The 27027-nt window shown below is 44.4% G+C and overlaps 1 protein-coding gene across 5 annotated transcripts; it reads right to left on the bottom strand.

Moving 5' to 3' along the window:
- MBTPS1 (membrane bound transcription factor peptidase, site 1) lies at positions 1 to 26989 on the bottom strand. Of its 5 annotated transcripts, none has more exons than XR_010434230.1 (25): positions 26896 to 26989; positions 24835 to 25324; positions 23499 to 23756; positions 22889 to 23092; positions 22404 to 22514; positions 21084 to 21193; positions 20594 to 20710; positions 19552 to 19619; positions 18858 to 18960; positions 18013 to 18164; positions 16924 to 17085; positions 16215 to 16359; positions 14941 to 15129; positions 14220 to 14392; positions 13467 to 13582; positions 11470 to 11626; positions 10499 to 10623; positions 10004 to 10081; positions 8358 to 8498; positions 5887 to 6018; positions 5264 to 5390; positions 4438 to 4568; positions 2039 to 2160; positions 1218 to 1915; positions 1 to 254 (listed from the first exon to the last, which is right to left on the bottom strand). XR_010434230.1 is itself a non-coding variant. In XM_064670609.1 (23 exons), exons 2-23 carry the CDS (start codon positions 25019 to 25021, stop codon positions 3223 to 3225), a joined length of 3183 nt encoding a protein of 1060 aa, XP_064526679.1. In that variant the 5' UTR covers positions 25022 to 25324; positions 26896 to 26989; the 3' UTR covers positions 2600 to 3222. The 5 variants fall into 5 exon arrangements, 1 of the variants encoding a protein (XP_064526679.1); XR_010434231.1 differs by having other exon boundaries at positions 5 to 254; positions 1849 to 1915; XR_010434229.1 differs by lacking the exon at positions 1 to 254 and having other exon boundaries at positions 567 to 1288; positions 1849 to 1915.
- Between the last annotated feature and the right edge of the window lie 38 nt (positions 26990 to 27027).

Here is a 27027-nt window from a genome sequence, read left to right on the forward strand (position 1 = left end):
CGCGGGGCTCCTGCACCGCCCCGGCTCGAGAGTCCCGCTGTCCCTGCGCGTCCCCAGGGCTCACAGAGCTCGTACAGACCCCGCAGCAGCCCCAGCAGCTCCGAGAGCAGGGCTGGGGCGGGCAGGCTGGGGGCTCCCCGCTCCGCCTGCGTTCTTCCCAGCCACGAAGTTCCCACCACAGGGCTGGGGCCTCCCTCTTCCTGCTGTGTTCACCCCATCCATGAAATTCCCACCACGGGGCATTTTGGAGCACCCTGGGAATGGCGAGGGAAGGCGGCTGCATTAAGTGCCCGTTTGGCTGGTGGGCACTCCCTCACTTGCTGGGCTGTTGAGCCCAGCACCCCTCCATGTCTCCACAGCATCTAAAAGCTCAGTGGCACTTTCCTGCACTGAGAGACCTTGCAGAGGAGCCATCCCACCCCATCCCACCCCTTGCTCCGCACAGGGGAAGGGGTGCTGGGACACCAGGATGGAGTGACTGGTGCCACCGGGGACCCGCACAGAGGAGGCTGCACCCACAGGGGTGGGGGTCCCATCCCAACGTGGGGCACAGGCAGCAGCTCTGCCACTGCCCCGGGCTCAGCACACAGACCCTGGCTGACAGCCTCTAATACATTTTTGATTTCCCAAATATGTGCCCTTCTGATCTCGGTAAGACGGATAAAGAGACTTTAATCAGCTGCTCGGCGGAATTATGGATGGCTAATTGTGCCTGCCACCTCCATTACATCTCTGCCACCTACGGGGCTTATAACCACTTAGAAGGGCCCTTCCAGGCCTTCATTAGCTGCACACCAAAGGCTTCGGAAATAATTGGCCTTTACGACTTAGAAATTGGCCACTGGGCTGTAAAATACCAGCCACTGGGAAAGGCTCTTAATTCGGACTGGGGCTTTGATACAGCTTGACTCTGGTTTCACGGCTGCAGTGGGGCTCTAATCTCTCATTAGTGCTGCAATGAGAGGAGCAAGACTCCTCATTAGCACTGACCTGAGCAGTGACAGCTTTCCAGGCTCCCCCTGATGGATCAGAGGACCTCAGACCAAAGGGATGCAGCTCCTCTCCCCCGATGGCACAGCAGCTCCAGGCGGCTTCTCTGTTCAGTGGCTCTGGGCTCCCTCGCTTATATTTTCCCCTCTTTCTCCCATTTATCTAGGTGCTCCAGTCCCTGAGCTGCAAGCTGTAACCCAAGGGTCCCTGTGGGTTGGCAGCTTTACCTGCTGCTGTGTCCTCTTGGCAGGTGGAAAAGGGGCTGTTGATGTGTTTTGCACATTATTGTCTTTGAAGACTGTCAAAGGTACAGAAACGCAAATGGACAGTCCTCGTTTTGGACAAATAAAAACACCAGCCACAATTACACTTTGCTACCTGCAACCCTTTCTGAGGTCTGGCCCTTGAGATTTCACACCTTTACTGAGAGATCTTTTGTAACCAGGATGACTTGCAGAGCTGCTGCTGGTTGGCCCTATGAGAGACCCCAATGCCACAGGTGTGATGGTGAAAACCTCTCCCTTGCCATCATAGGGCCATGTTTGAAGATAGAGGAGCAACGGGCTCCAATCCCATTGGGATGGCACAAGCAGCCCAACCTTGGGACCATCTCCTCAGCCCCAATGAGCTTCTAACTAATGGTTCCAATGCAAAAGCTCAGTGCCTTCTCTGGCATAGCAACAGGACTCTGACTCTTCCTGCACCGAGTGCATCCTCATCTTCAGAAGAGACATGCTGGAAAAACCTACCACTCTCCAGGCTAGGGAAAATGGGTTTTTCCAAATCCTTTTTGCAGGATACTCATGCACTGGCAAACCCTATCCACAGCCACCCCTTGAAAGGCTTGTCCCAGCTTACATGGAGGAATGCTCTCTCCTGCAGTGCCCTTTCCAAGGCCCAGCACCACCATCCAGGATCGTAAGCCCTAACAGGATGGGTGCAGTCAGACCACCCAGAAGGGCTGTCCCTGTCCCCTTCTCTTTCTCCAGCTGTGCCCAGGGCTGCCCAAGAGCTCACCCAGGACCCTTCACCAGTGCAGAGCACTTACCTGCCCAGGTTGCAATTCTGTTGACCAACAGAAGCAGACACCAGCTCCTGGCTCCTCCTGGGAAAAGGTGCTCATGTGGAGCAGTGATAGCAGCAGTTGGCAGGGAAAACCTCACAGCTTTGCTACAAAAGAGAGAAGCTATTTCAGTGATGGCAACATTAACCAGCAGCGCATGGACAGGGGCAACTTACTGAAGTCAATGACAAGTCACAGGCTTTCAGGCAGGACCAACCAAAGGACACCAGCTTTCTGGCTCTGTGACACACCACACTGTGCTGTCAGGTGCCATCCCCAGGACAGTTTTTTATTCAGCTCTTTGGGAGCACTCTTCTCACCACAAGCTTCTGCGTTTTGAAGGTTTCCAGAACCTCGTGCTCAGTCAGGCCAAGCACCGTTTGTACAACTGCCCAGCTGGTGATCCAAAGGAAAGTTTGCAGCTTGGGATGCTGCTGGTAAGGATAAAGATATGGTGGGAAGAGGGGAGACATGAGTATCTCCTCTACTCAACAACTTGCTCTCTGTGACTGCCAGTGGAAAGAAGAGCCACTTAGCACGTTGTCCTTGCTTCATATAGATAACATATTTATTGAAAATCTGCTTCACCAACAACGGTGAAATCATGACCAAAAATTACAAAACATCATGGTAGTTGGCTTTATAAAAATAAACTGCAGGAGTATGCCTCACTGATTTATACTGGTCTCTCTTGCCCCCTCCCTTCTTTAATGGTGCACGTTATACTCTTCAGCGTAATACCGTTCTAGAAAATTGCATCCCATCCAAAAAAATGCACTTGTTTTTCCTTAGCAGAGGTCCTTAAAGTGACTTTTCCCCCGCCCTCCCCAACAATAAATATAGAAAATAGCCTCTAAACAAATAAATTTTAGTTTGGTCAGCTTAAAAAAAAGGTCCATTTTCTCCCTCTTGGGATATGTAGTGACTAAGCAGCCATTTAAACAGTATTCAAGTCTTTGGTGGCTTCAGCTGCTTAAAGCTGCAGTTTTATGTACAGATGATCAAATGAGGTCCTTTCGTTTTCTCTCCAGAAGCCAAAGACTATGAGATGATGTCAGGTGCACGTCACTAGACCCATCAGTGCTGCCTTTGCTGCACCTTCCCCGGGAGCGATCCATGGCCAGGAAAGCCGCCGGTGGAAGGAGCTCATCTTTGGCGAGGCAGAGCCGTCACACAGAAGGTGTCTTTGGTGGGTGAACCTGCTGCATAAGCTGCGGGCGCTTCACTCGCGGTTTCCGTCTCTTTGGCCTGCTCTTGGCTTTGTTGATCTGCACCACAAAGAACGCCAGGACCACCATGGCACCGAGGAAGGCAAAGACCGGAATAGTCTGTCCCACGTCCTGGTTGTACCGGCCGGGCATTATACCTGCAAAGGCAAAGGGGGTTGGAGGCAAGTCCTTACCACGTGAGCTCCAATGGTTGTGTGCTGTTCATGCCACCTGCCTAAACCACCCGACGGGAACTCTTGTTCAAAGAGCAGGCAGCCATTAATCAGATTACATTTCAGACAGAGAGATTAACAGCTGCAGACCGATTAGTGAAAATAAGACAGGATGCTAACGCTACAGAAAAGCACCAGCACTTCCACCTTGATCTATCTGGGCACATGAAAGTGTAACCCAGATTTCCCCTGTAACAACAATCTTCTGTTCTGCACTAGAAGAGAGATGCAGATGCTTGACCATAATCTTACTAGGAAGTGATTGCTGCAATTCCAGTCCTGATGGAACAAGGAAAGTGATTTCATGCTTGCTCCAGACACTGGGGGTGGGCACGGTGAGAATGAGCTGTAGAAACAAACCCTTCATTTTTACAGGTGTCCTTTGGTCTAGCAGCTCAAACTGGGAAGAGTCCATATGAGGCTTTCATACTGCTTCCAGCTGGGTCTTCAGTGCCAAGCTTGTGTAGGAGAGCAGCCCACCATTAGACTGAAAGCTGGTTTGAGTCCTCACCATGATTTGCCAGTGTAATAACTTGCCCAAGGCACCAATCCAACAAACGCTTCTGGACTCTGCTTTTGGGCACTCACAGAAGGAACTTTAATTAGCAGTGGGTATGTGGCCACAGCTCCCAAGGACAGGGGCTGCTGCTGACACCTGTCAGTCTGAACAGTGCCAAAACAAATCTCAACTACACAAAATGCACCCACCACAATCCTCCTCCCAGCATGTCATGACGCTCTGTATTGAATAAACTCTTCATATGCAAAAAAAGTTCACATCTGTCAGCCTTTTCTAACACAGCCATACATTTACTTGTGTGTTTTTTGCAACTGAAAATAAACAGTGGCCTCTCATATGGCTGTGCTGGGTTTTGGGGTTTTTTTCACAACTTATACAAAAAGCACAACCAAACCAGCAATTTTCAAAGTTTTCAGTATTTACCTCCAGGAATGTCCCATGCTCCACTTTCTCCAGGGGACAATGGTCTCACTTGGGGTCGGTTCTGTCGAAAACTGGGCAGTGCCACTTTATCCAAGTCAATTGACAGTAATTTTTGATGTTTCCAGAGGTTGCTAGAAAAAATTTAAAGACAGAGGTGTCTGCCCACTTACTGGTAATGCAAGGAATTCTCTAGCAAGAGAATTCATATAGAAATTCTGTCACATACAGAAAGTGACAGTTGAAACCTACGTCTAATTCACTAGTTTGGACCCAGATGACAATCTGCTCCATTCTTTAGGTTCTGCAGTTTGCAGGTCTCCAAATCTAAACTCAGACACCACAGGGACACAACCCAGATGAGCAACTATTTACTAACAACTCTCTTTCTTGCACACAGACTACCAAGAGGACCCATGACCAGCTCAGCAGACAGGTAAGGGCTGTGTGCTAACGCACATTCCTTTGAGTGCCTGACAAATGACACGACAGAAGCAGCACTGGGAGAGCTGTCCAAGAAGCTGCTTCAGAAATTTCAAAGGCACACAGTGATGAGGGGCTTGGGCAACACTGTTCACTCAGAGCTGGGATCATTCGATCACAGCAGTGACTGGTGAAGCTATTTTTAAAATGCCACAGTTTCCCAGTGTAGCTATTAGGTGAGTCACAATTATTCACTGAAGAGGCATTTATGATTATTTCCTCTTTGCAATCTGGTAGTTCTCTAGGAAAGGCATTCCAGTTGTCCCTTTCAAAAGCAGATGGAGAAAACAATTTTTCAGCTGAACTCGAAAATGAGACTTCTTGTGTAAGAAAGATGTACACTAACCTGGGGGCAGTTTCATTCAAAGGCTGTGGCTTGGCCCAGGACAGGTGAGGACAAGCAGGAAGGGACCGGGGTTTAGGGTCTCCCAAGTGAGCCTCGAGCACCTTTGAGTATCGATGCAAATGGTTACCTGCAACTCACAGCAGAGAGAGGCTGGGTTACCAAACACAGGCAGGGTGAGAGTTACCAACATTCACCCCAGGCCAAACAGTGCTGCTTAGTGACTGTGACTCACAGTTACATCTCAGGGAGAATTAACCAAAGGGTACCTTACACAACAGTTCGAGTCTGCACCTGCCATAGCAGGTGACCCAAGCTTTGCTGGCAGCACGTGAGATAAGACTGAATCCTTTATAACTGCTCTGTAGCCAGTAACTAGAATGCTCCCTAGCAGAACCAGGCATCTAAATATTCCATCTGTAAGAACAGAACACTTTGTTTAGTCTAACCACAACTACATCACGACAAAACCTCACAGTAAGTGCTCTCTTCTAGTAAAACAACAGACCATAGCAGAGCTCACAACAAACTGCCCTTACTGGCATGTAACTCCAGGGGTCTGCCCCAGACTTCCTACCCTGCCAGTCCCTCAGCTGAGGGCTCTGCTGGGTGATGAAGGCTCTCACCTTCCATCCTCTCAGGGAGGGAGTGTCCTGCTCCCGACGGCGGGCGCTGCCTGTTCTCGGAATGGCTGAGGCTGGGTGGCATCACCCCGTAGGACGTGTACTGCAGGAGGGAATCCAGCAGCCAGAAGCAATCTGTGGATTTCACAGCCCCAAAACAAGACATGCATTATGCCACGTTTAAAATGGCTTATCTTTCTGTTAAGAAGGCTCCAATGACACTCAGAAGTACAATCCATTTTTCTGGCTCTTGCTTTTCTCCTGAAGTTCTAGGACTCATCTTTCAGAAAGATGCAACTTCCCACACACTATCCCCAAACACAAAATTAATCTGGTCAGTCCTAAAATATCTTCTCTTTTGTACCAAACCAGGCTCCTTTGGGGAGCAGGACATAAAACAGCAGGCCTCAAATAGAGGAATTCCAGGTTGTGCAAGGCCGTCCAAGTCCTGACAAAAATCACAAGGTTTTTCAGTGTGGAAACACAGGAAGCTCAGAGCTTTTGGTATCATTTTTAAACAGCAAAACGGAGAACTAACTACTTTTTTTAAAGGACAAAATAAATACCTTGAAAAGTAAGAACAAGGTAGTGTTTTCAGTGCAAGGCTATGACTCATTTGTTTCCACAAGCTTAAAAAATAAATAAACAAAGGGGAAACGTTCTGGCTACATCCCAGGCAAAGCACAAGCAGTACCCACAGCAGCTGTGGTACAGGCCAGCCTGGGAATCAATGCTACAATACACTTGGATCATGGTTTTCCTTTGCACTTCAACAGCACGTGATCCCTGGTTTTGATTCTCTCCTGAACTACTGCTACCTTAATCCAGAGCTCCTCCTAACAAACAAGCACTCCAGCCAGTTAACACCACAACTCTCTAAGACTTCCCTTTGCAGGAGGAGGACTGTGCCTTATTAGCTATTTCCACCACACAGCAAACTATTTTTCTCAGAACTTCTCCCCCTGGGAACACTTGGCTGGGAATGGGAATTAATCTTCATAATCCTGGTGTCCCTTAAACCCTCACCTTTGATTTTTTAAAGAGGTCAATCAGATTTTAAGGATTTATATTCACAAATGTTAGGAATTTACCTCAGTTAAAGCCACCGATGTCTCTGCAGGAGACACAGCTCCTGGTTCACAATTTAAAAGCTAATTTTAAAGGATTTCTTTAAAGCCTTCCACTTTTTCTTGCTTCAGAGGTCACACTGAATTTGATGGCATTTGAGAGGTCTCAAAGAGTTATTTTCTATTACTTAATTTAAAGCTATGTATCTTCTCCTATGCTTTGTGCTTTCAGTAACCTAAAGCAAGCACTGAGGCACTGCTAGGCAGGTGTTAGGGCAACTCACAGGAGCAATTCAAAGACAGATAAGGAGAAACTGGAGAACTTTTACAAAACCCCAAAATGTGTGGAGAGAAAGAAATGAGCTACAGATGGGAGAGCTCCCTTAGGCAGTAACTTCCTTTAAACTTAAATAAATTAGGCAAGGGATGGATTGCATAACCTAATATTTTAAAATATCAGTGACAAAAGCTTAAAATATTATAGATGTACTTTTGATCACAAAAGGAAAATCTAGTTCTGTTCAGTGGAAATGCAGAAAGACTTTGCATATTGGATTATCTTTGTCCCCTGAAGCCACAGTTCTACCAGCTTGTGCTTTACATGTTATGAGACACCCAAGCAACCTCTTAAAAACTTGAGAAGTCAGATCAAACAAAGTGTTAGAAAAAAAAATGTTTTACAAAAATCACCCACAGTGTGTAGGCAAAGAGCATGGCTCCTCTGGGAGTCACAGAAACCACACACACCCCCCCTCACACACTTGCTACCTGGAGCTGCAAACAAACACTTTGACAACACAAATGGGAATTCCTACTTTCTGACACATTTTCAGCAGCTGGTTTGTGTCAAAGCAGAATAAACAGAAAATAGTAATGCACAACTGAAATGTTGAACATCACCACAAATCCTCACAGGAAATGTTGCAAAGGGAACAAGGCAGGCTGATGAGCAAACTCAGAAGATAAAATGCATTGTTCCATATAAATATTCTGGAAATGTAACTAGGGAACAAGTGAAGGGATCCTCTAAAGGCCCCTTCACAGCTCGAATCAAGCATGTGTAACTGTTTGTGCTTTCTTTAAACAAAAGCACCCCAAAGAAGGAAAAAAACCCCAATCAACCCCTCCTTGCAAAAAACACCATCCCCAAACCAGCCTCCAAAGCTTGTGGAACAGAAAAATATGGTGTGGGGGAGAAACAGTCCCATCTACCAGAGGGCCCAGAGGGCCACTGAACGTGGGAGCTCTTTTGTTTAACCGAACCTTCCAGCGTCCCAGCAGAGCTCTGCAGAACTGGGATTAATCCCCAGGAAGGAGTATTTAGAGTCCCCAGACCCCAGCTATTTCTGATGGAGCTGTAAACCCCCCCAGGACAGCTGTCAGTTTAAGACAACGAGGTTCCCCCACCTTTCTGTCGATGGCTGTCATCCAGGCAGTTGGAGTCTCCGTACAGGACAATCCTGCCACCGCCTTCGGAGGGAACTTGGTAAAGCCCCAGGATAGGGACATTTTCAATGACAGCAGTCTCCTGTTTTAAAACTTCAAGACCTAGAGCAAAGCACAAATAAATTCCATAGCCTGCAGAGCATCAATATCAACTTCCCCTCCACTGCAAACTGGCAAAGGCAGCTCTGCCCCAGGCCCTGGCACACACCTTCACAGAAAAGTTTTCAAAGCCCCCATGACGTTATGATAAAAATGAAACTGCTTCAGGACCCTGGCTGTAAAGTTTCCTACTGATAATAAATTTTTTCTTTCTTTGGTGGAGAAGAAGAAAGGACCTCACGACTTGGATTATCTTGAACAAGCTTAGATGAAAAATTCTAGTATCCTCAGCAAAAGGTTTAAAACCAAAATGTTCTGCTCTTTATGTTGTTTCAGCCCTTCTGCAGAATTCCACAGAAAGCTGACTTTAGGTTAAAGGTTTCCCACCTCGAACACCCATTTTAAAAAATAAAGACCGATAAATTTCAAATTTGTATCTGAAATTTATTCCCTTTGCTTGAGACACTGCATTTAGACACCAGAAGCAAACCAGAGAGCTCTTCAGCTTCATGAAATGCAACGAAAAGGATTCAACAGAAAAAGCAGGTCTAGCAGGCTACTTGTCAAATTGACACTCTGCCTTCCTCTCTCTCACACAAGGAAATAGGAAGTCATCAGCATACAGGGATATTGTCTTTCCTCCAAAAGGCTCACATGGATGATCTCCTCACTGTTCCAGAAAGTTTCTCCACTAGGTAATCATCTCCACTGCACATCAGAAGTCAAAAATCTGATGAACTCACTGATCTTCTCTGGCAGCTGCTGAGTTGTATGAGAAGCTCTGCAGGTGCTTCTGCTCTCACTCAGACCCTGCACACCCACAGACACCAGCCTGACCTGCAGCACACTGACAGTTCTGCTCCTCTGCTCCTGCACAGCACTTCCTAAAGGCCCAGCAAATACAAGATTTTTTTTTTTTCTTTAACTGCCTGCTGCCATTACAGTTCTGAATTTCCACCTCACAAGATATTATGATAAAAGAGAACAGATATGCACAGATCACTGAAGTCTGAGAGCACAGGCCTCCTGTATGCAGAATATTGTCCCTTATGAGAGTCCAGCTGCTGACATTTTGTCTACTGAAATTTTCCTTACTTATACCCTTAGGTCACCACAGCTACCACGACACTCATGCTCACTATGGCAGTGATTAGGGGATATATTTCAGTAGCACTTGAAATTCGTGACAAACATGAAAAAGTGACACAATTACAACACATCCCCTTCAGAGATGCACAACATGTCCATGTGGATGTGTTCACACACAGCAATCACAATAAACTGAATATACACACTGGGATGCTGTACTACAGAACAACTGTATACAGAGTCATGTTGCAGCTGCCTGTTGGGCATGAACTACATGTTCAAGGCAAAATGAAAAAACACCAACCCTGTCCATGGGGTTTTACACTCATTGTTTTTAGACCTTTAGACTTTGCATCTTTGCTTGTGCACCGACTCCCAAGTTCTACCTAAAACACAGAGAAAAGACAAGAAGCTCATACCTTGATCCTTAAAAGTCTGTGCAATGACAATGCCATCTTCTGGAAACTTTGCAATACTGCACCCTGATGCATAATTCACTGAAAGACATCACCATAAAATTGCAGTTTAGACCAAAAACAACACTCTCTCCCCTCCCACCATAAAACAAGCCCAGAAGAAAACGTTGCACATTTATGTGCATGAATTTGCATACTTTGACCAATGTGTGTATTTGCAGACGAGGCACTTCTCAGCACAGCTTTTGCAAGCTCACCTTTACACACTGTTTTCAAATCTTTCCATTTAGGAGACTGGCATTATCTTTTTTTAAACTGAAAAGCTTAATCAAATACTACGAAAACGTCTACAAAGGAATTAATTGCTTAAGCATCTTATGAGCCTCTTGTCACTGAATTTGAGTGGTTCCCTTCACTCTCACCCAACTCACACCTTCAGAAAACTGTTTTCCAAACACCCCACTGTAGCCTGTGTGGGCAATGGACTCCAGTACTCACTTTCATGACTTGCCATGGTAAAATCTCCTTCATACAGCCCATCACTAAAGGCCATGTTCCAGACAGAAAGCAGATCATTGAGAGCTGGGATATTAGCACCTCCAGTATCAGGCATCCACCACTGCCTGTGAAAATTACAGTGTAACACTGTTTACTAATACACAGAATATACTTGGATAACCAAAAGTCATGTGTCTTCTGCACACAGACTTTTTCAAAGTCACTTAGATATAAACTACATTTCAAAGCCTTATTTAAGTCCAGGGCCACGTGAGCAGCTGTCTCTCTTTGACACCAGTGATTTTGAGCAAAAGTTAAGTAATACTCATGTAAAGTTCTCAGTGCATTTCACTTGCATGGAAAACTTCAATTTATTAGGAAGGAATTCAGTGTTTGCTCTTTGTTTGGTAAGCTGAGGCAAAACCAACAGTCATTTTACCTGCTTCTCATTTTTCTAATGAAGCAAAATGTCACTTGCTCACAAACTGCAGAACAGATCTCTCTAGCTCAACAGTAACACAGAACAGCCTGGCAACTACAGCAGTTACTCACTGGGGATACTGAAGTATTTTTTCTTTATATGATACCTGGAATAATCTCAGTAACAGGTGCACAACCTGGTTAGGCTGCTTGCAATGCACATTTTCTTTCTATTCTGCTCCCCTAATGTGAAAACACATCCATTTTTCTTTGTTTGCCACTCCCCCATTTCTTATTTCTTTTCATTGTAAATGTTTTTCTAGGCTTCAGAAGATTACATTACCAAAGGGGCCTTTGCAATTATAATAACATAGCTATGCTCATTAAGCTGCAGCTTAAGGTCAGTTTTGCTCTTCAGGTAATCACTTCTTATGGGCAGCATCCAAGTGCTAAGTACAGCATATCACATCTGGGATTTTTAGGGTATAACTGCATAAAATGGCAGTTCTGTGGCATTTTATTTCCTGAAGAACTGGGAAATAAATCAGTACCTTGTGTTTTCGTCGTAAAACTTGACTTTTCTCATCACAGATGTGTTGTACCAGTCACTAAAGACTATCAGTGAAAGTCCATTATCAACGTCCCTCCTCAGCTTGGTGATCTCTTCAGGAAAATACTCTTCCTCACTGTCCACCATCAGCAAAGTCCCTGTGTGTAAAGGTAGAAACAGGAGCTCACCAGGCTGTTCCCTACAATGTTATCACTGTTCACACACCCCAGGCAGGAGTCAACACAAGTGCACATTTTGGCAATATCTGGTCTGTGTACCCTGCTCTGACAGCTCACCTAATGAAGTCACATTTAAGGATGGAAAATATAAGACATTTTTGGTTTATAAATGTATCCAAAAATCTTTTTGGCAGCACAGTAAGCTTTTAGGGTGTTACTTATGACTCATGCTTCTGTGGTCTCATGAACCAAATGCTGTGTATGTCAGGTGTGCATTCTGCAGTTTGGTCTCACCCAAACTGTGGGGGATTCACCACTGATCCAAACTGAAGTGTTAATGTAGATGCACCGTGGTTAGAAGCTTTTCACTGCTACTACTCTACAAGGTACTCCACTCACCACTCAGATTGGCAGCCAGGGAGACAGCAATCACACTGAAGTGTGGTTTGACTCACACCTTGAAAACTACAGCTGCATTTTAGGAGACCTCACTAAAGTGCCACTGCCACTTGCATATAATCCTCTCCACTCCTGTGAACATGCAAGCACAACCTTCTCTGCATCACTGAAAAAACACTACCAGAAAAACATATTTTTATTCCCTGAAAACGTGCTTATGCTTTTAGACTGCTTCTAAACACCAAGCCATTCTGCTTCTTGGCTTCCTGACTGCCCACAGAGGTGGTGAAATTTCCACCCTCACAGACAATGCAAATCTTGACAGGATGACACCCTGAGCAACCTGATAAACCACTGACACTGGCTCCATGTCTCACAGTCCCTCGCAACCAAGCCAATTCCACAGGTCTGGGCAGTCTGTGTTTGGAAAGCCTTCTGATAAAGATCATGTAGAAACCATGCTAATGACATGGATGATGGGACAGGGTGCACTCTCACCCAAGTGTGCAACAGTACAACCCCGGGAGAAGTGGCAGATGGACCACAGATCACTGAGTTTTCCTCCTCTCACTTCTTGAGGAAGTTCTGGAAATTCTGGAAGTCCAAAAAACTACTCATCAAATGAGGTACAACATAGTGGTGAATCAGAGGAGAGAGAAGTTCCCTAATGATGTTCTCTATCAACTATAAAACTAGTGGTCTCAGAAGAAAAACTGTTTTGCTACTTTTTTAAAAAGTAGCAAAAAACTGTCAGGAGAATGCACTCTGACTTTACAGTGCAGTGAAGAACACTGCAGCCCAAAAGAGAAGGGGTCTTGTTGCAGCACACCATGGTTAAACAGAGGGGCACAAGGGAGCAGAAGACAGCACAGACAGCTTGGTTCATCCCCTCCCTGTCCAGTCTATCAAATTTCCTTCCTGAAGAACACAGAAACAAGCCCCACTCTGCTTTGCTATTACATATGGTTGGATGAATACTTTCCCCAGTGTTTCATCTAACCAAAGATCACTGAACAGAAAAAAAGAACCAGGATGGACACTTTTGATTTTAGGCTGCTAAACAGGTCATGCTGCATTTTGACAGTGCCAAAATCTTTTGGCAAAGACAGTTTTGACTTTGTGGGACTGAATACAGAGGGACTTTTAAGCCACTCAGAGGTGGGCTTTCCCTCTCCTTTTTTCATGCTAAGGACAGAGAACTGCAGTAACTCCCCTGGACTGCCAAGCAAGCTTCTCCAGCAACACTTGACATAAGGACGTATCAGCACATAAATAATAAATACACTCACTGTCATAATATTTTTCTACTACCATGAGAACTTTTATTTGCACACCCACAACACTTCAGGTCTTCCAAAATCCAGGCTGCTTTAGGAGGAAGTTAACAGTATGGAGAGCAAGGCAATTAACTCATGCTTACCATACTGACTGGCATCAAAACATGTAAACGGGGAACCAAGAACCTCCACAAAGTAGCCCATGCTCCTCAGGTGCTGGTACATGTCCCTGAAGTTTGTGTGGATATGGTCACCATTCCTTAGAAAGAAAAGAGTGTTGGAGACATTTAAATCTGGCATGCAGAAATCTGATTTCCACCTTTCTGATTTCCTGAAATCCTGTCCACCTGCTGTGTGTACATGCTCCAAGCAGCCTTCCAAAAGCCTGTGTCCTGGTCACTGCCCCAAGCAATCCTCACTGAGACCCTGCTGCATGATCCTTCCTACAGATGCTTCCCCCTCCATCTACCAAAGGTAACAGCTCAGCCAAGCCTTTCCCTGCTTCAACCAAGTCTCCCTCAACAGACAAGGGGTCTGTTCTTTGGGATTCAGTCTTTTAAATTCTCATGTTTGTTTGATAAGTGAGTGCTGAAGCAGTTAATAAAGTGCCCCCCTTAACTTCCTGGGAGAAATTAGAGCAGAAAAGTGAAACAAAAATCTTAGTATCTTAAATGTGCATTTTAAAAGCTTTTCATTTCATGTGAATAAAACCATAAAGCACAAAAAACAATCCTGCACCAAAAGCATACAGAGTCCAAGTGCTGTCCATGGATTTCTTAGAAGAGGTAATCCCATGCCACACTGAAAAAGGCCAGAGCTCTCTGGCATTCAGTAAAGTTATCCCATAGCATCAACACATCAAGAAATACTGATTTAATAGAACCTGAGACAAATACCAGTCTAAGGGATCATTCTTCATCCTCAAGTTGTCCCTGGGGAAGTATCCTGGGGGGTAGCGCAGGTTGTGGTACTGATCCCACAGGACTCTCTTGCTGCGAGGGGGGGTGGGAATGATCTTCACCTTTATTGGCAGCTTCACTGTTGAGGTCTGCTCTGCACTGTTCTTGGACTGAGGGACAGAACCAACCACAGTGTGAAACACCAGAGAAATGGAGGGACCAAATCTACCTTTAGTCACCAGTACCAGCTCTAGAGACAGAGAGGTGACTTCTGCCTTGAGTCACCACAGTACTTTTCTCTGCACTCAACAGTTTATATTTATGCTCAGAATGTAAAATACTTAACGTATGTTACAACTTTGTGATTTGGTTCAATTGTTCAAAACCTTAAAAGCTTCTCAGGAACAATTAAACGTGGTTCTAGAAGAAACATATTTGAGTAATCTTTTCCAAAACACATAAAAATTCACCATAAACAAGTAAAATTATGAAGTCAGTCTCAAGGAGAAGTTTTCTGATTTTAAATTATATCCACTTTGCAGTTAATCCTGCTCTCAACTATAAAGATCACTATTCGTACTCTTCAATTTCCTGACCCCAATTTAACTTATGCTGCAAATGACAGGACCAGAGCAAACCCTTAAAAACAAGGTATTTTATGTCTGGATGCAGTTTAAACATTTCTTAACCCAGAAAACCCAAAACACACAGAACTTACTTCATTTTCTGCAGGGGATGACACTGTGATCATAACATGGCCCTGAGCAATGCCTTCCCAAGATGCTGCTTTCTTTGCCACAGAGATGGAAATTGCCAAGTACCCAGACCAGGGCCACAGCACAGGGGAGTAGGAGAAAGCCACCTCAATGTTATCCCCGTTCTGGGGCAGGTAGGGCTGCCAGTCTGGCTGTGGAATGGAGAACACACAACGTTGGTAACACAGCATTTGCAGTCCCCAATTTCCACACACAGAGCCCTCTTCCTCTGCACAAAGAAGGAACAAACATTAGCTCTTCTGAAGGTTATGTCAAATCTAAAAATGCCCACAAAGCTCAAAAGGCTGGCATTGTGTCAGTGAATCACCTAATTGTGACAGCCCAATGACCCAGACCTCAGGCTTTTCAGAGGCAGGACTGTGAGAAGTTACCTGACCAGGACACTGCCCAAGTGAACCTGCTTCAGTGTTCTGAGGTCCTGTGCAAAGGTTTATTGGTCAGGACACAGAATTTCCTTTCAGTAAAGAGAGCTAACAGTGCAACAGACCCCAACTTACAGCAGCTGTGGGTGAGCATCACCACAAGCTAACGATCTCAGGCACGAGCTTCAACACCCTTTAATGTGAGCTTGAATCCAACACACACCCTTGGATTCACCCTTAAATATGGAAATTGGGCTCATCTACATAGGCTAGAATTATCCAACAGGTGCCTTATTTAACTTGTCTCAATTCCCAAATCTATTCTACATTTAAACTTAATTAAAATCCTCCCTACCCAACGAACATGCTCAACATCACTGGTGTGAAAGAACAGGTTTTGCAGCAGAGCTTGGTTAAGTCCATACATTCAGGTCACTCTGACCCATGGAAGAGGCATGATTTACAGTGTCAGGATTCTTTATTAAGATCATTTATGCTCCAGACAAAAAAAAAAAAAAAAAAAAAAAAAAAAAAAAAAAAAAAAAGAGGAAAGTCTATCCAAAAGATTTTAAATGCTATTAGAGAATACAAAGAAATCTCTAAGTCCATCTCAATTCAAACTGGTTTTACAAAGATAAAAGGCTACACACCTCTGAAACCAGTGCATTGCCTGAACACTTGTGGACAGCCCATGTTTACAAATGTACCCATCTGGGTGCACCCTTTAATCAAACACTGCATCTCTTGCTCTCAGCAGTGACATTTGTTCTAGGAAATGCATAGCTAAAGGAGTATTTTCTGGGGAGCTTTTAGCAACATTAACAGTGAGAACTTGGAACAATGTTAATACTTACCTTGTCTACGATTCTCCCAGTGACTCCCATACCATTGAGGATTGTAACATTAACAATAGTTGGCATCCCTCCATAATAGATGGGCTGAGAACAATAGGGCCACATGTAGGGGCATTCAGTCAAGTCAATATAGCTTGGACTCAAACTACAGCAGGAAGGAGGAGGGAAAATTTAAAGAGAAAAAAAATCAATAGGCAGAAGAAGAACATGCAACTGCATATAACTAACTATGAAAAAATTACAGATAAACCATGCCAGTCATAGAGCTCTATCAAGCTCTCACCTCACTTCCCAAATCTGCCCTAAAATCTTCTTCCCTCCCTCTCTTTTTTTCTACATTTTATGTTTTGTGAAAAGATTTTCACACACAAAAAAAGAAACTTTTCAGCACAGGGAGAATGTTCTTATCCCCAAAAGTTAAAACTTAAGTACTTTTCTGCCGTGTTCCAGGTTACATTACTCATAACTTCTAAGGCTATAAGAGAGAATAAAGCATCCCCTACACTGCTATAACTTAGGCAGAAAATCCTTTAGACTTTTCATCCATTGCCTTCTCCAAATTTGTGCCTCAGGATTACGTGAGATCTGTGCAAGTCCTTGCTGGTGCCCAAGCACAGATTGCTCCACAGAGCGACACCTGCACCGCCTGCTCTCAGAAGAACAGAACACATTACAGTGCACCACTGATTAATTAAGGATTAAAATTAACCTGGCCTGTGGTTTATAGCTGTTGAGGATCTGATAAGCTCTCAGAAGATCCAATTTGCCATGTCCTTGTTCAAACATGTTGACTCCAGGCAGCCTCCGTGCTGACGCAATGAGCGCCTGCTTCATGCTCGCTGGGTTCACCAGCTCACGCCTCTGCACTGTGCTGCAGGAGGAAACAATAAATCCCATTAGGTGGCCTTTACTCTAGTTTTTAGCCAGCCTTGTTTAATGTTCTGCCTTAGCACCCATTTGATTTAAAGAAAATCCAATCAAAAAAATCAGTTTGTTGTAACATCTTCTGTTCATATTGGTCTATTATTGCTTGATTTCTCACTGATTCACAGGTAGAACAGCGACAAGTTTCTGATGTGTTTCTCTTAAAAACTAGTAATACATGATTTTTTTCTCCTTATAGTGTAATACATGATTTTTTTCTCCTTACAGTGTGCTCCATGACCCGCAGTCATTACAATCAGGGCAGTATCTTTATATGCTAAATAAAATACTCTGTCTTCCAAGGGGAGAAAATAGCTTTGTTGTTCAAAGAAAAATGCACCATTTTACAGGGGAAATGCAATGAGGACTTTGAATTTTTAGCATGTTTCTCCAAAAAAGGTTTGTTTCATCCTTATGTAGCTATGGCAAACATGAAGGACACACCTGCCATTCTCACCTCCAAGTTCTTTCATCTGCAACAGCTGAGTTATGCAACTGGGTAAAAGCCATAAAACCCTACATCCTAAAAAATTCACAAGTGTGCAGATAATTATCTGCTACAGGTGCCTACTTTGAGCACCTGCTCTTTTAGAATACAATTAATATAAGCCCAGCAATTCCAGATGACTAAAAAATGGGACAAAATTGTTTTATAGTACTATTCTTTCCAGTTATCTATTATACAAAACAGTTCTCAAGTTTCTCCCAGGAAACTTAGAGGTAGCCAGACAAGGTAATGTGTCAGGCAGAAAAAGAGTGATTTAACAGTCCAAGTTTGTTTTCCTACATCTAAACCCAGCTTAGTTTTACTCAGTGAATTCCTTTATGACCCTCCTGATTGCTGTCTTCTCAGAGGTTCTTATTTAGGACTCACCTCACTAACAGAGTAACAGCCCCTGCCACCACGGGAGATGCCACACTGGTCCCAGAGAGGGAGCGGCAGCCACCCTTCATGCCAGAGCCTCTCACCCCAGAGCCATAGGTGACAATGTCAGGCTTCACTCTCCCGTAACCTCCAGGCAGCTCCTGGGAAAGAAAACAGATGGGTTACTGCCCTAATGCATAATGAACACTGCTTGCTTCACCTGGGCATTTAAAGTAACTGCAGGTCACTCAGAAGTAAAATTATCACCTAAATTAGCTGAGGTTCAGCACCACAGAACAGCAACCTAAAGAAAGACTCAGGCTGTTCATGAGAAGTTCTCAACATTTCAACGTTACTGCTGATCAGTATCTAAGCATGAAACCACTGACAAAATGAGAACCTGGCCACCACCTGGCTCCACAAACAAAACCATGTGATACTCCCCTCCATCAAGATCACAGTGCAAGCTCATCTGAAATCACGTGTGCAGCAACCATGACCTCAGTTCTACAGGTAAGTAAGTGCAATGTTACATGTAGCATCTGGAAATCCCAGGATTTTTAAACTAAGGGACATGGCCAGGCCTTCATGTTTGCAGATTTAACCCCACAGACAAGTCCTCACCATCAATCCAAAGGAACTGGATATTTTACCAAATTTACCAAAAATGTCCGTAGTGGTCAGGATTAATAAGGAGACACCCTGAAAAGAACATTAAGTTTCTTGCTTAAAGACTTACAGTCTCTAATACTCTGATCTCTCACAAAATCTTTTCTCATTGGTGCTCCAGCACACCCCATCTGCACAGGATTACCCCTTGGAAAAAGTGCAAGTGTGGCTGGCCAGTGTCTTACCCAAGTGGTCATTCCCCGAGATGAAAAACGAGCTATATTGTCTTCAAAGTCAATGCCACCGACTCCAATCACATCCATCTGGTCAGCAGGATTATTGAGAGTCCTACAACAAGTTGGGAGATAGGAACAAAAAAACCCAACAAACCAACACCCAAACCCCAAGACACAGTAGTAAATTTATCTTGGTGACAGACACGCTGCCACCAGATTTTTGTCAGATACTCTTTTTAATCTCCACAGAAACAAATTTTGGCCTAAACAGATACAGTTATACTTTACAAGTGAGAGCAACTTATCAGGCAGTCACTAACTCAGTAACCACCAAACCACACATCCTGAAGACAAAACAAAATCCCCTTTTAGGCATTTATTTTAGAAATATACCACAAATTGTTGTGGCTTGATCCCTTCTGTATCCCTTTAGTCCAAGGTCAGTCTGCTCATACTAACAGAGAAATGTCAGCTGGAAGCACTGCCATTCTTCTTTTACTGACTTTCCACTGTTTCAATGAAAAATATTTAGCTAAGTACTTCACAAAATGCAAGCAATAAGGACACTGAAAAGAGTTTGAGTCACTTTCTATAAACAGATCACAGAAAAAAAAGGAGAGAAAACTTCCTGAGCAAGCACAACTACTTCCAAAACCACATAACAACATGCTTGGTTTTCTCTGAAGTGGTCACTGAAACTCACCCATATAAAGGGCCATCATTGCCAATAGCAGAGACCATGATGACATTGTTAGCAGTCAGTTCCCAAACCTACAAAAAATAACGTTCACCATAAGGCTCTGCCACCAAAAAAGTCTTTTCTAAAAAACAAATACCCCATGGGGCCTGACAGAAGTGAAGGATTAGTCCAACACCTCTTTCTTACTCAGACTCACAAAATACATCCAGTATATCCAGTATTAAGCTCCAAACTTACTCAAGATTATGTGACACTGCTGACAGAACCCTTTTATACTACACCAAAGAAAAACTCCTGTCCATAACAAAGTAGTCCAGATGCCAAAGCCAAGCAGTGATTATGAATCCCCTCCAGTAGTGTGATGTCACTGTCAAACCACATTTCAATGTAGGTTATCATAAAAAAAACAAGGAAGAATTTGTATGCCTCAAACCTCTTAATTACCCTTTACAAAGAAAGACTGTATCCTTTTTTAAAAACTAAATTATCCACTTAATGCTTTTGAAGGCCAGACCAACGATTCAGGGAACCATGACATTTACAAAGACAAAAACCTAATTCCATCCCAACCTGAAACAAATATCTTGCCACACAGCTGAATCAACTACCTGTACCTTTTTACCTATTTGCTCTTAAACAAACTGGTTTAGGAAATTCACTAAATTCACACTATACATATTTTTTACCATTAAATAAATTAACCATGCAAAGATGCAAAAAAACCAAAGAAGGGTGGATTTCAGTTAAGCATCTTCTTTAAAAGTCCTCTTAGTTATCTGCCTGGGAGTCACCTCCTAGAAGTACACAGAGCATTTTGTAAAAGAGTATTTTCCATGGCTCTGTGAACATCTGGGTTGTGCTTGGGTTTTTTTAATCCATTCCTTAAATATATTCCTAAAAGCCTGTACACTGCACAAAATTTCTCTCATCAAATGAGCCTCCATGGAAACTGTCAGCAGGACCAGATGCAAACAAACAGCTCTGCAAGTCCAGCATTTGTGTGAGGGATACAAACACCAGGACCACTTTATTTCCTCATACTAACTTTGTCAACAAATGGATGATCCATGAAGTCTGGCCCACCAATACTTAGATTCAACACATCTATCTTCTTTAAAATTGCATAATTAAAGGCATCCAGAAACCAAGACGTATATGAGACCTATGCAAAGAAAAAGGGGGGAAAAGTTATCATTAAAAAAATCCAGTGATTCCATGGCAATACAGACTGCAGAGAGAGAGCAGAAGCAACAACAGAATAAAGCACAAAAGTGACAGTGGTCTCCCTAAATTTCTAGTGCTCAGTACATTAGAGTGATTGCTCCCACACTACACAGATCAGACTTCCACATACTATTTCTGAAAAATATACCAGATTTGCAAACTGTAAGAAATCTTGTGGTAGGTCTCTTACAAATATCTCTGTCCTTCCTATTTATCCATGTCTACATTTACAAGTGCATGCAATATTCCCAAAGGATTAATACAGCATTAACCCAGAAAGGCAGAAATTGAAACACATGTAAAATAGCTACCTGATTATTGGTGAACACTCTAAAAATGTGCAGTTCTGCATTTGGAGCAAATCCCTGGCATTCTCTCATGCTGGCTATCACACCTGCCACAAAAGTCCCATGGCCTAAACCTATCACCAGGAGAAGGAAACAAAATAAGATGTTAGAAGACAAACATTGCCAAGGATTTATAGTGTTAAGCATCACCTACAGCAAAAATCACATCAATTTATCAGACTTTACAACCAACCACAAACACTGGGTTCAGTCCTAGTCTTTTTGAATTGCATTTTGGTACCAGGTTCAGTGGGGACAGAGTTTGCAGCCCTGGGTAGCCAGAAAACCAGCTGCTGAAACTTGAGTGATACACTCTGCAGTCCATCCACTCCTGATTGCTACCAATGGAATCACGAGAGAAAAACAGTATTCTGGAAAATGCAACTCACAAAGTCAATGCAGTTTAATGTAAACTTCTTAAAGAATTTTTATCCCGACTCTGCACTAACCGTATTTTGTTAAGTATGAACAATGAGACAAGGAAACACCTTTTTTTTCCCCTCTCCTCAAAAAAGTAATTTAGCTTTTGCTTTATTGGACTGCCTACATTATATTTTTGTACTGCAAGTCTGCCTGTGCAGCAACCGTGTGGGCACAGAACAGAGCTACCAAAAGCAGCTGCTGCAATGTAAAGAAATACTACATGTGATAAAACCACAGAGATGCACACCAGACTCAGCAATACAAGCATCTGCCTTGAACTCGAGAGAGATTAAACTGCCAGCTGACTCACTGACCCAAACTGTGTGGAGTTAATAATCTGTGACAGCACACAGTCAGGGCAGGTTAGGGACGACATTTGAAAAAGGAACATAAACATACTGTGGAAAATAAAAAGTTCAATTATACAGAACAGAAAAACTTTCCACGAAGGTGCCAAAACTCTGCTCAGTTTAGGACTGCACAGTAAAGAAGGTAAATGCTCTCCCCCAGAAGTATGAAACAGCAACATAAAAAGGAGTAGGAAAGCAAACAGCCTTGTGGGCTTTGCTCTCACTGCCACCTACTGTGACAGTGCATTTACACCTACACAACATCTTCCTGCCCTGACATTTTCCCACAGCCACGAGGAGTGTCACGTATGATTCAAAGGAGATTTATGCAACACCCTCCTGGAACCTTAATACCCTTTGCTGAACTTGGTTTGAGTACAAAGTGCTTGAGACACCGCAGAATTCAGCTTCAAATCTCAAAATATAAGGCTTGAACAGATGTTGGCAGCACAGCAGCAAGTGCAAAACACACCAGGGTCAGGAATAGTTGGAAAACTGCACAGTAACTCACCGTCATCCAAGGTTCTCTCATTAGTCCAGTTTGTCCTCTCCTTTACATTTTTGAAATGTGGATGTTTCTCACTCAGGCCAGTGTCAAACACTGCTACTCTCACACCAGCACCTATTAATAGAAAAGCATTATTACTTTTTCTGATTCAGCTCCACAGTAAATTTATTCTATCAAGTTAAAGAGAACTTTTGTTTAATGTAGCATGCGATTTACAACCTCAGTAAGTCACAGATCTTAAATAAACTCCCACTCCAATTCAGAAGTTCAGCCAAAGATCATAAATATGACCAGCTTCTCCTAAACACAGTACACACACAGAGAGATGAGCACTCCATAAATACACAGTGCATTTCAAACCAAATTATTTCTGTCTTTCCGGATCTGGCACCCAATGAGAGATAAACACACAGAAGTCAGTTAGCCTCTCCTTACACTTCACTTGTTTTTCCAAGGTTATTGTTCTAAGCCAACAAGCAAAAGCCCACCTGTGTAACCCATCTGCCAGAGGACATCTGCCTGCAGGGTCTGAGCAACCTGGCGAGGGATAGCCCTCAGCAGGCGCCTGCTGGAGTGTCTCCCTGTCGCATGCCAGAAGCCAGAACCCAAGGAGAGGCTTGCTCTCCTCAAGGGGCGGGATGACTGCCACTTCTGAGTCCATCTGGTTTCATTGCAGTGCAGCATTGGATCAGCTAGGCAGTATCAGGATAAAGAAAAACAGTATGAGGAAAAACACAAAAAATTTGATTTTTATGCAAATATACACATCATATTGTTACTACTGAGTATCTATTTTCTCTCATCAAAATCAGTAAAAGCTTCTGGTTTATCTGCTAGGGATACAGAGGTCCATAGTCTCAGGTAACTGAGTGCTGCAAAGGAAGTGTTTCTGTGTTGTAGACAGAACCATTGCCATGCTTTGGCAAAGGTTGTGACAGGACCATGGTAATTTTCTAAGCAAAACAACAGGTTTCTGTAAATGAAAGAAAAACTGCAGGACACTTCTCATCTCTGTAATGCTCCGCTGATGGTTTGGAATAAGGCTGAGAACACTTCCAAAGCAGATCTCATGATCTCTGATCACAGACAATCACTTACACTCCAAATACTTGAGCGAGCGGAAGACCTTTCGCTGAGGTGTCACACGCTTGATGTTCGGGTGGTCTTCCAGTGTGAGCACCCCATCCTTCTGCTTCTCATGGATCTGAATGACTTCAAAATCGCTGGGGTAGTCACTGGCTGGGTTGTTGCGAGGTACAATCCTCCAGTTCTCAATATCACTACTTTTCAGCGCGCTCGAAATAAATTTGCTTCTGGCTTTAGCTGTGAAGTATCCATTAAAAGCCACAATATACTCTGCAACAAGAGCACAGTTTATCAGAACTGGTAGCTTACTCATGCATTCACATCACAAAGTCTGACTCTTTCTTTACTTAGAGCAAATAACCACAATTTGAGGCACTTTTTAATTGCTTTTAGAAATCTGCAATTTATTTCTCTGCTACATAATGGGGGGGGTGTTGCATCAGGAAACCTGCAAGATGTGATAAAAACCTTTGAAAGGAAGGTAGAATTTTAAGTATCATGGAAGATGAAATGATGCAGCAGGAGCAGGGGAGAGGGAACAGGCTTACTGTTACATCCAGCAGTACAAACTTATCTGCCAATTCAGTGTTTAACAGGTAAGGTTTAAGACTCTGCATGGTACTGAGTTTTAGTGCAAATTACTGACTTTCCCAACTATCACATGCTCAGACAATGAAGCCAATCCAACAGTGCAGTCCTTGATGTGCAGCAGTGCTTTGGGAGTGGGCTCAGCCCCAGCACACCCCCCACATTCCCCAGGCACAGCAATGTCACTGCTGCCACCCTCCCTGGAGCACAGCACCCTGGGGACACCACAGGGACCTGAGGCAGCAAGGGCAGGCAGGGCCAAGGTGTCCCACTGCTTCCCCTGCCATCTCAGCAGCCACAGCTGCCTCACCTGGCCTTTCACCTGCTCCCTGTGCAATTATCTGCACTTTTCCCATGCACATACTGTCGCTTTCAAACTTAAGCAAATCCACAGAGACTTCTTGCCTTTGTCACTCCTTCGAGGCCCACTTGTGCAGTTACACTTCATAAAAGAGCCTCAACCACAGCACCAGGTCGAAACAAACAGCTACTGAACATACCAAACTTGCCCACTGAGCCTTCACACTCCATTTCCACCTTTAACACCCTCTTTATTTCCCTCTCCCTTCCCCTGTTCTTTGAACACAGTATCCAGATAAGCAAAGAACCTCAGAAAAAGCATTTCTCTTTTTGAATACAGAGAATTTAGCACATGATTCTTCTACAGAAACCCTGAATGTTACAACTGCACAACACCACAAATCAGTACCATACACTTGAACTTCACATGGATTTTTTTTACTGCTTAACTCTTTATTACCATGCTCCACGACTGTCGAGGTGAACTCCACTTTCAGAGTAAGGCGAGAACATCCAGGACAAATGTGAGCCTCCTGAGAGGAATTCCCTAGTCTGGTACCAAAGTGTTTTTTGCCACAGAGTAAAAGAACAACCAGAACAAACCAGATGTTTGCAAACTTCATGGTCATGGAAGAAAATGGTTTCATTCCAAAAATTCCATATATTCAAATCACAATTTTCTTCTTTATAAACTAGTTCATTTTTGTTTCAGTAAACGTTGCTTTCGCTGTGCTGATCAACTGGATATTCTTAAAGCTGGGTCCAGAATAAGTGGAGATTTCATGGTCTTTCCAGGTCAAGCCTAACAAACAGGCTCATTTCTTTCTACGCTTCTTCTCCATTTTGTATTAAACGATTTGGTCACTCAGGATGTGGTAGCTGAGTCCTGTATTCCATTTCTGATGGCAAAGTTAACTCCCTAGAATTAGCAAAGCTGATTGCAAGCCAACCTGTAAGGCAGGGCAATATAGAAAATAATTAGATTGATGTTTGTGCAACTGTATAATCTGACAACCTAAAAAAACCCCAAACCACGACACCCTCGGTAGCTCATTTTAGAAATAATCAGGAAAAATGTTCACATGTCACTTAATAATTTTTCAGTAACACTCAAGTCTCTCCCTTGCTCAGACCAGAGCAGATGTGGAACACTTGGGTGTTAATCTGACAATAGAACAGTCAACAGCAACAACCAAACTCAACCACACTTTGTGTAAGGGAAGCAAAGAGGAAAAAATCAGATTCAAACTCTATGTCAAGGCCTGGTAAGGACAAGAGACAGAAGAGGAGGTAAACTTGCAGTCCCTGTGCTTGAAAAGCAGTATGAAAAAAGTCTTTCAAATTTGTTTGAGCTGGGACATGCATTACTAAACAGGGGCACCCGAGAAAACAAGGGCTGATTACAGAAAGCAATAATGTGAAGCTAAAGGAACGTGTTGGAAGTGTTTCCCACCTGGAGGGACAGCCTCTTCCCCGTTCCAAAGTGCATAATGCACTCAGGAAAAATTGCAATGCTAGTATTGTTTTGCATTCCAAACACTTAACCAGCAACTGCTAGATTAAAGGCCATTAAGAGATAAGCAAAGAGGAACATTTATGCCTGGTTTGTCACACCACCTGGAGAAGCAGAGCAGAACTGCACACTGCAGCTGTGACCAGGGCTGGAAAGGAGGAGCCTTATTAGGGGGTTCACACTATTTAGGGGAAGGATGGACTGACCTCACAGCACAGCCACAGAAGGAAGCCGGTCTGAATGTGACAGCTGTTGCTTCATTTTTATTTAACTTTATTTAGCATTACTAAGTTTTCCCTTGACTGACAACACCATGATAGGCTGGGGACGGCTTGTGATTATAAAGTTTCCCCTTCATCCCTAAAGTCGACACAGTTACAGCACAGTAGTCTGACTGCTGGTCTTGGCCGAGCTTTGCCAGCCTTATCACTTCCCTCGCTTATAACCCTTATGGCAATAAAATAAAACAACCAAACAAATAAGCAAGGCAAACACGCTTAAGGCTGATAACAGGTTGTACGCGAGCACGATGCTGAAGTACGATGGAAACTAAGCGCAAAGGAACAGCACGCCCACAAGTTCCCTGTTTAACGCCCTCCTCACGAGGGGCCGGACGGGGCTCACCCTGCCAACCTGCCCCGGGACAGCTGCGCTTGGGGTTCGCCGCAGCTCTTCCCGAACCACGGGACGGGCACAGGGACCGCGATGGGCTGGGACAGCCCCGGGGGGCACGGCCGTGGCCGCGGGGAGCAGCACCGGGAGCTGTGCCGGTGCCCCGCCGGCGAACGGGCGAGCCCAGCGCTGCCGTGCCCGGTGCCGGGGCAGAGCAGCGAGCGCGGCCGGCACCGACCCGGGCAGGGCGGAGCTGAACTGACAGCCGGCGGGCGAGGTAGCCCGAGACGAGGGGCAGCGAGCCCCGGGAAGGGCGGCCGGGCCTGCCCGCCCTGCCCGCGCCCCCGAGCCCTGAGGGAGCCGCAGCGCCCCCGCCCCCTCCCGTCCCGCTCTCACCGCTCCGCCGCCGCCGCCCGGCCCGCCGCCATCTTGGGCGCTGTTTACCACCGAGCTCTCGCGAGAGCCCCGCGCTGCGCACGCGCAGTGCCCGGCACCGGGCGGAGCCGCTGCCCGAGGGGAGGGAGTTGG

The sequence above is a fragment of the Pseudopipra pipra genome, chromosome 14 (assembly GCF_036250125.1).
Source record: "Pseudopipra pipra isolate bDixPip1 chromosome 14, bDixPip1.hap1, whole genome shotgun sequence".
In the NCBI taxonomy this organism is placed as follows: domain Eukaryota; kingdom Metazoa; phylum Chordata; class Aves; order Passeriformes; family Pipridae; genus Pseudopipra; species Pseudopipra pipra.